The sequence below is a fragment of the Drosophila grimshawi genome, unplaced genomic scaffold (genome assembly GCF_018153295.1).
Source record: "Drosophila grimshawi isolate 15287-2541.00 unplaced genomic scaffold, ASM1815329v1 contig_848, whole genome shotgun sequence".
Lineage (NCBI taxonomy): Eukaryota > Metazoa > Arthropoda > Insecta > Diptera > Drosophilidae > Drosophila > Drosophila grimshawi.
The window spans coordinates 20,802,714-20,816,103 of NW_025063692.1; the positions used below are offsets into that span (position 1 = coordinate 20,802,714).

The following is a 13,390-nucleotide window of genomic DNA, read 5'->3' on the forward strand; positions in this document are numbered from 1 at the left end:
ATTCAGTCTGTTAGGCTGGAAGGCATCCGCTAATCGTCAATTGACAGCTTACCCGGCGAGCTCAGCAGTTCTAGGACGGATCATAGAACATGCAGCAGGCAAGACATAGATTGATAGATATGGTAAATTGAATACAGATTAGTTTACTCCTGCTTGCTTGGTCGGGGTCTAAATGGTTATGTTTATTAAAGACCTTCGCACTCACCGGTTTGGATGGGGAAACTATAGGCGGTGTCCGTGAACTTGTCGGGTCCGGTGAAGGCGCGCACCTTGACGCGATAGGTGGTGCCCGATTTGAGGGGTCCATTGCAATAACCGATCTTGTGGTTGTCGCAGTTTTCAGTGCCAATGGTAAAGTCCTCGACGGAACGATTCTCAAATGGATAATACGGATCGATGGCCTGGTAGGGCAGCCACACGCTGTACGATTGTACATCCAGCCAACTGGGCATCTCTAGGCCGGAAGCGTTCTTCGCATCGTCCTCGGCGACAATAATTGTGTACATGCGCACCTGGCCGTTCTGATCGGAGAAGTAGTTCTTGCGGAACCGTATCTGAATGGTTGACGAGCTGCGATAAACCTCGGTCGGCACCACCTGTGTAGCTGGTCGGGGCGGTGCCAGAATTGGCATCGTTTGCTTGTACTCACGCTCCGGACCATAGCCGATGGCGGTTTTTGCTTGGATCTTGAACACATATGTCTCGCCCGGCTTCAAATTCTTGATAACGCCAACAGACTCCTCGGAGTCAAAGTTCTGCATGCCCGCATCCGTCAGATTGTTAATGTTCGTGTAGGCGATCGAGAACTGTCGGATGACGCCGTTTGCCTCGCTCGATGGCAGCGACCACTCAAAGTTTATCTCACTCGGCTGGACATCCATCGGATAGAAGCGCTCCACACGACCGGGCACAGCCTCGTTGGTGGTGAAGCTAGCCGAGAGCGGTGCACTGCTGCGTAGCACAGAGGATTCTGTGCCGGAGCGTACGACCACGGTGAAGGTGTAGTTGCGATGCGGACGAAGTTCGCTGATGGTGATCTCGTTCCGTGTGGTCATGTTCTGGGCCAGCAGATTATCGGCCGTGAGGTAGGCGATATCGAAGTCATTGTACTCGCCCTTGGGCACATCCCAATGTAGTGAAATCTCCGTATCCGTGATATTCGTTGCATGCAACTGGGTTATGGGCTCCGGATAGAGGCGATCTTGCCGCTGTATTGGTAAACTGGCCACACCCCCGCTCACCGTCCACACGGTGATGTTGTAAAGGCGACCGGGTATCAAACCGGTGAAGGTCACCTTCCGATCGGTATCATTGGCCAATTTCTCCTTGTCCTTAATCTCCACATCGCCCAACGAGAACCGATAGATATCAAACTTGGACGAGGACTGCGGTGTGGGTGTATAACTGAGCGTTATCGTGTCCCGTTCGTCCTCCTTCTCGCCGTTGGCCACAACCACATCGGATTGAATGAGCGGCATGGTGCGCGGATATAGGCTCGTTATGCCGGAGAGTATGCCATAGGAGGTCGTCTGTATATCGAACTTGTACTGCAGACCCGGCATCAGATCACCAATTAGGACTCGCACCGTTGACAAATCATCCGCTGCATGGAAGAGACACAAGTTGTTAGCTTGGCAGAGATTGAGAAGAGACTATATCGATTTGAATGCTCACCCGATTTGTTTTCCGAGACGTTCTTGGTCTGGACACGAGTGGGATTGTCACTGGGCCACCATTTAAGGATGTAGGATTCCACACGTCCCTCCGGCTTTGGCCACTCTAGTGTTATGTTGCGCGAGTCAACCAATTGAATGATATTTGAAACTGGATTCGGTGGAACGGTTGTGTTGACCTCTTGCGGATTTGGACTCTCGACACCAAAGCTGACCGTGTTCACCTGTATCGTATACTTCTCCCCCTTGGTCATGTCGGTGATGTCCGCCTCCGTAGACCGTACGCTGGGCAGTCGCACCCATTGCTGTTCGCTGTCTGTGCGATAGCGTATGGAGTACTCTGTGAACTCGCCGCTTTCCGGCGGTGACCAATGCACCAGCACCGAGTTGCTACGCACCGTTTCAATGGTCATGTTGCGCGGCGGATTGGGAACTGCACGAGATAAGCAGAGCAAAATCATTAACACATTCAATTAGGGAGATTTAGACGCAATACTTACAGACTGCCTGGAAGTAGGCGTGCGGCTCGCTGCGCAACTCGTGACTAACGGCAAACACCTTCAGTTCGTAGCCAGCGCCCGGCTGCAGATTCTTGATGACCAATCGGGATTCCTTGGTGATGAGGGTGCGCACCTCGCTGGTGCCGTTGCGCGAGTAGAGAATCTCGTACTGTTCCTGCTTGGAGTTGACGTCACTCTTCCAGCTGATATTCAGGCCCATGCGTATGCTCTTCAGATCCTCAATGATGGGCGATGAGGGTCGGGTGACCACAAAGATGCTCGTCTCATTCGATTCCATTTTCTTGGACACGGCCTGAACGGAAAGCGAATAATTGCGACCAGGCAACAGACTCTCCAGCGTAAACCGAGTGCTATCTGTGGTCAGGGTGCTCGTATCGCCATTGAACGTCTCCAATTCATGATAGCTAAGATGGAACAGAATACAAAGAGTGTCAGTCGATGCAGGAGAAAGTAATTAAACACTGGCTTACGCAATGCGATACTCGTCCTGTGTGCTGGCCGCATCCGCCTCCCAGGTGATAATCATTGTGTTCGTCTTGTCATCGTTGAAGCTGCGCAGATTACGTACGGGCAGGGGTCGCAGGGTGACATCGCCTGTGGCTGGCCACGAGGTCACCTTGCCGGAGACCGTTTTCACAATCACATTGAACGTCTTGCCGGGCTCGACGATGTCACGGAAATCGAAAAAGGCGATCGGCTCATTGCTGCGGGCGACTGTCGACTGGCGACGAGTGGTCGCCACCGACACCTGATACTTGTCGAACTCTGAGACGCCCTTAGGCGCCTCCCACAGCACCCGGAACGAGTTGGACGTAATGAAATCCTTGTCGAATGTTACATTTAACGGTCGCAACGGTACCGTACGATATTGTGCAGTTGTCGGCAGCGATATCTCATCCTCGGACATGGTCTGCACAGAAATGTTGTAGGCACGACCCGGCACGAGGCCCTTAAATGCCGCCTGCGCTGGACCCGGAGGCTCGCCCTCCTTCTCCACATAGAGCACACTGTCGTTGGCATCGGGCGGCTCTATTGAAACCTTGTAGTGGGTGTAAATCCCAGCTGGATACGGTGGCTGCCATAGCACCAGCAGTGTCGTCTCATTACGAAACCACACTATGAACTTCCCCGGCGTATTGGGCTCTGTAGACGTGTGCCACAAACAAGAACACAATCAACAATGCAACGCAGAATGCAGGATGCAGAAGCGTCAGCGTAGTCAAGTCCAGGCAGGTATTCATCAGGGCACCAAACATACACACAATAAACAAAGAAGAAACCGAAAAACGAACAACATCGAACGATGTTTTGTGTTAGCAATTTTTGTTATATCTGTATTTGTATATATCTGTATATATATCTGTATTTGTATGTGCATGCACAGTGGTTAGCAGTTTTGTTATTATTATTATTAGTATTTACGGGTTAACAATCTGTATCTAGTCTACATAAAGTATCTACATGTTATCTACAATATTTCGATTAGTTCCATTGTTACCAGTTGGAAAACCGAGTTTTCCAGGAATGCCGTTAATCAAATATTTTTATTATATTTTCTTTTAGTTCATATTTGATCTGTTAGACTACTATTTATGTTTAATTATGTTTAGATTTAAATAGCCAATAAATCTGAAAGATTTGTCCAACTGTTAAACTATTGAATTCATGGCATAAGCACTGAAATGGACACCACTGTAAACATTAGCATGCCATTCCCATTGTGGGAATGGGTATGTTCCATGATTGTAGACTGCAGAGTGGCACGGAACTTGTGTTAGTCGCACTTTGTTGTGGTCTGTGGCATGCAGCAAATAGCGAACACAATGTCGGTTGAGGGGGAAAGTGCACGAGGCTTCTTTTGGTTTGGTTTGGTTTGCTTTGCTTTTGGTTGGTTTGTGCAATTTGGGACTAGTAAAATAAATCTGGCACGTTGCCAGCGGTCAGTTCGGCCTGAGGGCTAGGTCAGGGTTGTTTGTTTGGACCAAAATGGAGGACTGGTTAGTAAATGGTAACTACGGCGGACTACAAACTAAACAAAAGAAAAAAGAAAAGCATTTTTTTCGTTTTTTTTTTTTTTTTTTTTTTTTTTTTTTTTTTGCATGCCGCTCTATAAGAAAGCAAACCCAAATTTATGGTTTTACATTACCTCTCAAGATTTTTATATCCAACAATTCTTTATGCCGCGTCCTTCGACCTTTTATTTTTCAGGGTTTTTGGTTAGGTTTTTGTTGAGTTTTATGTTTTTTTTTTTATTTTTTTTTTAGTTACAGTTACAAGTGAAAACACACAAAAGTTATATTTTTGGGTAGAAAGCAGAAGAATGAGATATTGTTTTGATTTAGTTACAATCTAGGCACCAGCACCACATCACCACATTAATTAATTGTATTTTATTGGAATAGTAGCTCGCAAATGAGGGACACACTTACTTGTCGTGAAATTGCGACTCGTATATGCAACAGATTCCTTGCCGTCGTAAATGGTATAGGCCTGGACCTGGTATGTGGCGCCCGGTGTCAGCTCCTTGACACTGTGCTGGAATGTATTGTCGTTGACCTGGAAGGTGCGATTGTAGCTGCTCGATGCCTCCGACAGGCCCAGCACCTTGATCTTGAATGCCGTATAACTGCCCTGTGTGGGCGGTGACCATAATATGATCGCATTCTTCCCGCTGCGCACCTGCACTGACAAGTTTGAGGGCGGATCGGGCGCTGAAATCAATATTAAAGTATATAAATGTATATAAGAAAAAGAAAAAAAAAAAACAAAAATATATAGTCATGCATCGGCCGGGAATCGAACCCGGGCCGCCCGCGTGGCAGGCGAGCATTCTACCACTGAACCACCGATGCTTGATAACATGCGCAACGCCAGATGAAAGCTCAACTTGCTGCTGCTGTTGCTGCTCTCACTGATGTCTATCTATTTATAGCTACGCCATAGTTAAGTGCTCTCTCTCCTTGTCTCTATGTCTATCTCGCTCTCTCCCTAACTAATAGTTATTTGTTGCTTTTGTTTTTGAAACTGCTGCTGCGCAACTGGTTTTTGTTTTGTTTCACTTTCTACTTTTGACAGGTTTTTTTTTTTCTTCTGTTTTTCATTGAGAGAGCATTGCGAATACGTATCAAGTTAACGGCAAACTCATCGAATGAAAACAAGCAACTACAAAAAGTAACAGCAATTCAACAATTTAGTTACTCATCAATTTTAGCCTAAATCCCATTTCGGTCATCACTTCAACTTGAATGGGCTTTCGTCGCGACCTGCGTGCCCAAGTGACCATCTATATTTGTATGAATGTAAGCATGTGTGTGTGTGTGTGTGTGGATGTACTTTTAGCACCCACATACCCAAACCGCATTAAATTGAATGGTACCCTTGGGTAATTTATGGACTTCGTGGGCTTGTCAGCTGCGGCCCAGGTGCTGCGCCAGGACTTACGCATGAGCCTCTCTCTATACCCCTCTATATCCTTGTATACCCCAGGAATAAAATTGGCTTGCAATGGCCGGGCCGCAAATCCTTTGCTTCTTCAAGTTCAAGTTATCCCTGTTTCTTATACCTTCTCTCTCTCTCTCTCTCTCTCTCTCTCTGTGTAAAGCTTGTTTTTTATTGTTTATTGTTTATTTTTTTTTTTCTTTTTGCTTGTCAGCCACAGTTTTCTAGCCAAAGGCTTTTCTGGTCAAAAGCAAAAGCTGTGCATATACGTATAAATTTTCAAGTAAATTCTCCGACTTCACATTGTGTATGTTATCTATCATAGACTTAAGTTCTCCCTCGATTCGATATATATAGATGACTTACCTGTCGTAATGGTCACCGTCCACGTGAGCCAATCGTGATGCGTAAAGTTTGTGTAATAGAGCCAGAAATTGTATTTGGTGCCGGGCAGAGCGCGCGAGAATTGAATCTCATCGCCAATGTCCCGTGAGGCGATTGTTGTGTTTGGCTCCGGATAGCCAAAGGGCGGACTATAATCCAGCCGATATGAGGCGCCATCATCAAGGCCCGGATTGTTCGGAATGCTTATGGCTAGATCGGCGCCATGCGCATGCTGTGGATAAACAGGGAAGAGACAGAAGAAAACAGTTTATATATTAGTTATACAGTTGCATTTAGTTAAAGAACGGTCTGTTGAAGGGCGTTTTGTGTTTTGCGTTGACGGATGGATTGTCCTGGGAGCAGCCAGCCCCTCACAGAAAGTGCAATGACATTCGTGAAGTGGTAAAGTAGGCAAACAAAAGTACCAACTGGCAATAAAAGGACAGCCCGAATGATGAAGAGCATTATGATGATCATCATTACGATGTCCTATGTCCTATGTCCTTTGTCCTTGTTGGTTGTCCTTCAGCTGGTGCCAGACGCCAAATATTAACACTGCAAACAACGAGCTCTCGCTGGCAACTGCCGCGTTAAAAAAACGAGAAAACCAAACAGAACATAATGATAAAAAAATAATGGATTCGCGCTTGCATCTGGCAGACAGGGCGCATCCCGTTCGCGGCCCACACAGGGATGCAACGTCGAAAGAGCTCGAATAGCAGGATACCCTACATAGTAGTATTTGTGATAGTTGATCTGGATGCAATGTGTTTGATCAAGAATATATCTATCAATTGCAATGATATTCCTTTATTGCAATCGCAAATCGCATTTGTATCGATATTCGCAAAACGGGGGGAGTTATCGATAAAAGTGAAGTTGACTTGAGCTGCTTTATTCCCAATATTAAGTCTCTAGCTGTTATAGCCTCAGTTGATCTTGATCTAGAATATATACATATATATATATATGTATATCATTTATGGAGTCAGAGATACTTCCTTCTGCCTCTTGCATTCTTCGGCACAATTCCAATATACTCGTTTCAACCATTTTTCCGAGCATTGCCGACACTTTTTAAGTGCTTCCCATTTAGCCATTTCCAGAATTGCGCCTGCATTCATATTAAAATGTCGAATTGAAATGTATGCATTCATTTTTTAATTTTTGGAATTTCTTAACATTGAAGTATATGCAATTTTCATCATGAGATTTTCATCTCGAACTTATATACATATATATACTATATATATAGTTGACTGCCATCGAAGAGCATTTAATTTGCAATTCATGAACCGAATTTATTAAATGAACATAACATAAACTAAGCACGGGCAATTAAACTGTACATTTCAGCGAATTCCCTTTTTAATCGTCGACAATTTGCGCATGTATGTATGTATGTGTGTATGTGTATGTGTATATACTTGGATATATGTATTTAATGGCTGGCCTACTTTAATAGCAACAACGTAACGGGCTAACCGTAATTTATGCAAATAAAAGTCTCTGTCCGCGCTTTGGGGCTGCTTGCCAAAGCGAAAAACGTGGCAAAATTCATTTGTTAAATTGAATTATTGTTGCTGGCTGGCGCATACCAATTTAATCAAACCAACAAACGGGTGGGCGTGGCGCAAGCATGAATTAAACACCAACACCAACACACATACACATACCCACACCCACACACACATAGAGACTCGCGCACAGTCGCATAAATATGCTCAAAATGGCGCTGAGGCAGAAAAAAAAGGGCAAACAAAACTGTTGGCAAAATGGCGTACAAAATGGCGACAAGTAGCGGAAGTGTTAACTCACAAGAAAATCAAAAACAAAAAATGGCAGGCAATGCGAGCGAAATGTGTCGAGATGATTGACGAGTGGATTAAAAACAAACAAACAAAAAGAAACACGAATTCTGTTTACTTATGAGTGCTGTAAATCATGGTTATACAGACTTCTAACTATTGCTGATATTTACTTATTTTAAATTCGAAAATTGCTAGCATTCTGTAAGTTTTGCCCTCATGGCAGACCTTGCCACCGATGCGATGCATATCTTATCGCTGGCATCAATTTTAACTTGCTCAGTGAGTCAATCAGTGAGTTAATTGCTCATGTCGCTGGCATTTCGATTATTATAACAATTTTCTTTTCACGTTTGTTTTTCAATTGTCTGTCGTCACATAATCAATTACTTTGCTGCACATTTTTTATTTATTGCAGCGCGAGTTTTTCTACATTTTTCGCAAACAACATTTTTCGAGTAACAAGCTTGTTGTTGTTGTTGAGATAGTCGGCGAATTCCAATTGCAATTTATTGTGAGCTTTCGCTACACACACACACAGAGAGAGGAACACACACACAGAGGAACACACACACACACACAGCGTAAGTAGGCAAAGAAAAAGTATAAGCGAAGCGCAACGAAATGAAATCAAATGAAATAATGCCCAGCTACAAAAACAACAACAGCAACAACAACAATGACGGCAAGTTGTAAGTGACGCCGTAAAGCGTGTGTTTAGCATATGAGCAGCTAGTCTCCCCGCCTCCCCCTCCCTCTCTCCATTAAGCCCTTGCTCTTATTCACTCACACACACACACACTCTCCGATTCGGGGTTGAGCTTATTGCATAATTGGTGCGTTTCTTTCAATTTGCCGTTTTGTTTCATGTTTCGCTTTCGAGCATTACATGATGCTCACTCAGTCATTAGTCATTTGCCGCTGCTGCTGCTTTGCTTTGCTTTGCTTAATTATCATTAGACGTTAGTAGTAATGATGATGAATGATAATTAGCGCGCGCACACATTATGCAATTCCAATATTCGCGAGCAGAGAAACTCAACAGCAACAGCAACAACAACAAATCGATTCTCAGTTAAAGCTCAACTTTGCACTGAGCTTGATGAGGAGCATTTTGCAACTGGCAGACAGAAATGCAGATAGAAATGTGCATTTGTCTATAGATAGATACAAATGGTGCACATTCATCAAACAGAAATTGAAGTTCGCTCTAAACGAAATCGAGTCAGGTTATTTCCTAAAAACTATAACATTAATCAAATCAAAAATTAATAACAATTAACAGCAACAAAGCAACTAAGCAACAAAGCAGCAAAAAGGCGACCTTCGCTTTTAGGTTTCGCGTCAGTTTTGGCTTTGGCTTTGGCTTTGACTTGTCCAGGGTCGCTGGCGATATTTATCGACCAAGATTGATATTGTTCAAATTTAAGATTGAGGCAGACAAGGGGTTAGAAAGAGATAGAGAGAGAGAGAGAGAGAGAGAGCGCGAGAGAGAGAGGAAGATATATAATGTAAATATGGTGTTACGATGTCGTATTATTATTTGCAAATGTAAATTACTGTAAAGGTTTAGGCATTTCTTGAAGCATTTCGTCATCATTCAGGAACTCATTTTTTATATTTGTTTTTCTTACGTTTTATTTTTGCCTCGCAATGCTTGAGTGGCCACAAATATTTGACATTTCTTATACGAGTATTATGCATTTATGTATGTACATATATATATATATATTTGTATGAATTGTTTATGGCCATGGGCAAGATGAACTTCAAGATTAGCATTGCAGACAACGATAGCCAAGGCAAACATCACAGAAGCCAAAACAAACAAAACACAGAAGCAAACATGTCAGCAGGCAAAAGCAAACAACAACAATAACAATAACAATAACAATTAAGCAAATATTATTTGAATAGCTAAAGGTCGTACTCAAGCAATTCATCCACTAAACAACCATCCATCCAACCTCCCACCCACCCAATTGGAGACAGCAACAGCAGCCTCATCAGATTCATCATCTTGTTTTGGGCATTCCAAAATCAAAGTCAAAGAGAATAAGTTATGTATATGCCAGAGCACATTTGACGCTATCTGCAAACTTGTCTTCTCTGCTAGACGTTTGTCAACAAATCAAGTAACATTTTTGTTACAGCTGCCAAATCGGCTAATGGACTTATTTGCAACTGTCTTCTGTCTTTGTGCATTCTAGAAACGTCTGAAAATAGAAGTTATTGTCTATAGATGCAAGCTCTAAATATCAACTAGCTATATATATCTAAAAAGAAAAAATGACAATTAACAATTCCGGATAAGCCAAATTCAGGTGTTTTTCTTTGAATTACTTAAATATTGAGAAGAATAATTTGAAAGGAACCAATTATATATTATTTATTTATAATACACCAAAAAGTATGCTACATCATTTTAGAAACTTGAGAAGGTCCTTGCTTGAATTAAAGAAGGTTGAATACAAATCGAAACAAAAGTATGTAATACATATACATATATACATATATATAGTAAGTATGTGGTAAGCCAGCCAGATCAGATTTCCGAACTTCCGAGAACATTCCCACACATTATATTATGTATATATGTATGTTAAGAACTACGTAGACATTTTTAGCTATAAGCTATGTACATTTAAGATTCATATTCATATGGTATGCATATTTAACTGTTTGCATTTTGCATCTGTCAACTGGATTTATTAGCCGCCAACAGGTGTAAATTACTCGTATCTATGTGTCGTCCATTTCAAAATGAATAACTCGCTAGTTGTCTGTCTCTCTCTCTCTCTCACTCTCTCTCTCACTCTGAGTATTATGTGATATTACTCTGCACTCTCCACACTCTACTCTTGCCACTTGCACCCGCACTTGACACTTGTATGGGTCGCTCTGTTGCTCTACCTGACCAAATGGCAAACGCGCAATTAGCATAAAGTGCCTGCAGACAGCACTAAATGCATTTCAATGTGTGTGTGTGTGTGTGCTGCTGCTGTTGTTGTTGTTGTTTTTGTTGTTGTTGTTAGTTAGTGTGAAAAGTTGACTGCAAGTTTCAGGTTGACTGCCTTGACGATGACGATGACGCTAACGATGAAGGCGAAGAGTGCAAAGTGAGTATTGACTAACAACTCACTAAGTGAGTAACTCAGTGAGTGAGCGAGTGAGCGATGGAGTGAGCGATGGAGTGAGCGAGAGAGAGAGTGAGTGACTCGCTGAGTCAGTTTGTAAGCAAAGCTTCGTCTACTTTCGTGTTAAATGCAGTGGCGCAAAAATGGAAGTTAATATTTAGCTAGAAGAAGAAGAAGAAAAAGTGTTTTGAATAATTCTTGTATTATGCATAACTTGAATTAAATAGATCAATACTTGAATGATTTCACATCATGTGATTTTTTCACAAGCAGCACCTCCACAGTTGCGTCACTGTGTCTGTATCTGTAACTGTATCTGTATCTGCGTATGTACACATATTTTTTGTTTGTGTACCTGTACAGGTTGCTTTGTGCATTGCGTGTCTGCTGGGTAACACCTACACCCACCCACACACACACTGTCAGACAGACAGACAGACACAAAGACACCCCACTAAATTCGGGCTGCCGTCGCATTGGTTAATTTATGTTCATTTATTCAGTTATTGTCTCTCTTTCTATAACTGTCTTTGCTACTGTTGCTTTATTGCTATTCCCTGTTGCCTGTTGTCCGTTTGGGATTCCCTTTTCACCGTTTGTTTTTGGGCATGCAGTGCACGTCTCTTTCGCAACTGAACTAAGCTGAGCGCTCACTAAGCCGAGCTTAGTTAAGTTGAGCGCGTCTGTTAAACTGCAGCGCTCTCCCGCTCTCCCTCCCTCCCCCTCTCTCTCTCTCTCTCTCTTCGTTTAAACGTTCGTTAAATCACTCTCTGCTGATGACACTTTGTGTGCGTGTGTGTGTGTGTATCTGTGTGTATGTGTGTGTGCATGCGTGACTAGAATTGTTGCTTGCTTGTTTGTTTATGTTGTTGTTGTCATAACAGCGTCTAGTTATCGGTTTGAACAGCAGCAGCAACAGCAGTAGCAGTAGCAACAGCAACAATAACAACACGCAAAATAAAAAACCCTAACAACAATCACATTAAAGGCAGTCGCGCACAACAACCGAACAACAACAGGAAGCTTAAATTAAAACGAAATTGCACCTCTGCCGCGCTCTCTCACTCTCACTTGTGCTCTCTTTCAGAAATGCATGTGCGTGTGTGTGTGTGTGTGTGTGTGTGTGTGTGTGTGCTTCTGTTTCAACAGGCATCCAAAGTGGAGCTTGAATAATTGAAAGCACTCGTAATTGGCTGCTGTGGTAAATGTGACCAAGTCTTCAGTCTTTCAATTTCAATTTTGATTTGTAATTGAATTATTACAATAACAAATCCATTATCATAACAAATTACTTTTGACAATGGCAATGGATACAATACACAGCACACACAATCACACACACACACACACACACACACGCAGCAGTGCTGACAACTTTGTTCCAGCAAACAAATATATTTAAATTTCGAAAAAGTTACGTTTTTGTTTTGAAAGAAGCTTATCGAAAGTGTATGATTTCTCTCCCTTTTTCTCCGTCTTTTTTTTTTTTTTTGATAATATGTACTAATAGCTTTGGCATTTTTTAATTTTATTATACATACATACATGGATGTATATATGTACGTATGTATGACCTAATTAAGTACAATACTCAAAAAGGAAATAAAAAAATAAATGCCACATTGTAAATCTTTTATTGAAAAAGCTAAAACTCATCAGCAAAGTGTCAACATTTTACTGGCATAAATTTCATAGCTGAAATTGATAGAAAAAGGCCGAATTGGCAACACTGACACACACACACAGACACACATATACACACACACACAGAGGAAATGTTTCAGCAATTGCTGTATTAGAAAAATGCCTCAAGCTATTTGTGTAAGCTTTTGCCCACAATCCATGGAAGAAGGAGCCGGGTCGGACCAGTTGCCAGTTGGACACACGTACACAGTACAAATGAGGATGGAAGAGGGAGAGAGCCGGGCAGGAGAGCAAGCAGAGAGAGAGAGAGCAAAGGGCGAAGAGGGTGGAGGGAGGGAGACACATTGACATGACTTTACACTTAGACAGTGGCACAAGTCGTCTGGGTCGGGGCTGGGATCTAAATTTCAATGCAATTTGTAAGTGTGCACACATCAAATATGCGTGTCTATGCATGTGTGTGTGTGTGTGTATGTCGGAGTGTGTGTGTGAGTGTGTGTGTGAGTGTGTGTGTGAGTGTTTGAGTAGCGAGTAGCAGTAGTAAGAGAATTTATTAGTTGCCTTTCACAGCAAATATTGTGACAAATAGGCATATTAAAGCAGCTTTGCCAAGAGTTTTGTGAGTGTGTGTGTATGGGTCTGTGTGTGTGTGTGTTTGTGTGTGTGTTTGTTGAAAAGTTACGACCTATAGGTCTTATGCTCAAAGGCAAAGGCAAAGGCAGACATAGACAGAGAGACAGAACGAGGCGACATGTTGTTAATTGACAAATGCCACCACCTCCTCG

At 42.7% G+C, this 13,390-nt stretch overlaps 1 protein-coding gene and 1 non-coding gene across 3 annotated transcripts in view; both read right to left on the reverse strand.

Annotated features, from left to right (window-relative positions):
* Positions 1-13,390, reverse strand: part of LOC6565410 (tyrosine-protein phosphatase 10D) — a 48,361-nt gene that overhangs the window by 4,435 nt on the left and 30,536 nt on the right. For both annotated transcript variants that reach the window (XM_032737861.1, XM_032737860.2), the window contains exons 2-7: positions 5,999-6,248; positions 4,624-4,905; positions 2,665-3,337; positions 2,174-2,598; positions 1,675-2,106; positions 206-1,603 (exon numbers count right to left, since the gene is read on the reverse strand). In XM_032737861.1, the coding sequence (XP_032593752.1) occupies positions 206-1,603; positions 1,675-2,106; positions 2,174-2,598; positions 2,665-3,337; positions 4,624-4,905; positions 5,999-6,248 (3,460 nt within the window). The remainder of the gene's footprint in view (positions 1-205; positions 1,604-1,674; positions 2,107-2,173; positions 2,599-2,664; positions 3,338-4,623; positions 4,906-5,998; positions 6,249-13,390) is intronic.
* Trnag-gcc lies at positions 4,976-5,046 on the reverse strand. Its single transcript has one exon. It is a non-coding gene; the product is annotated as a tRNA-Gly (tRNA).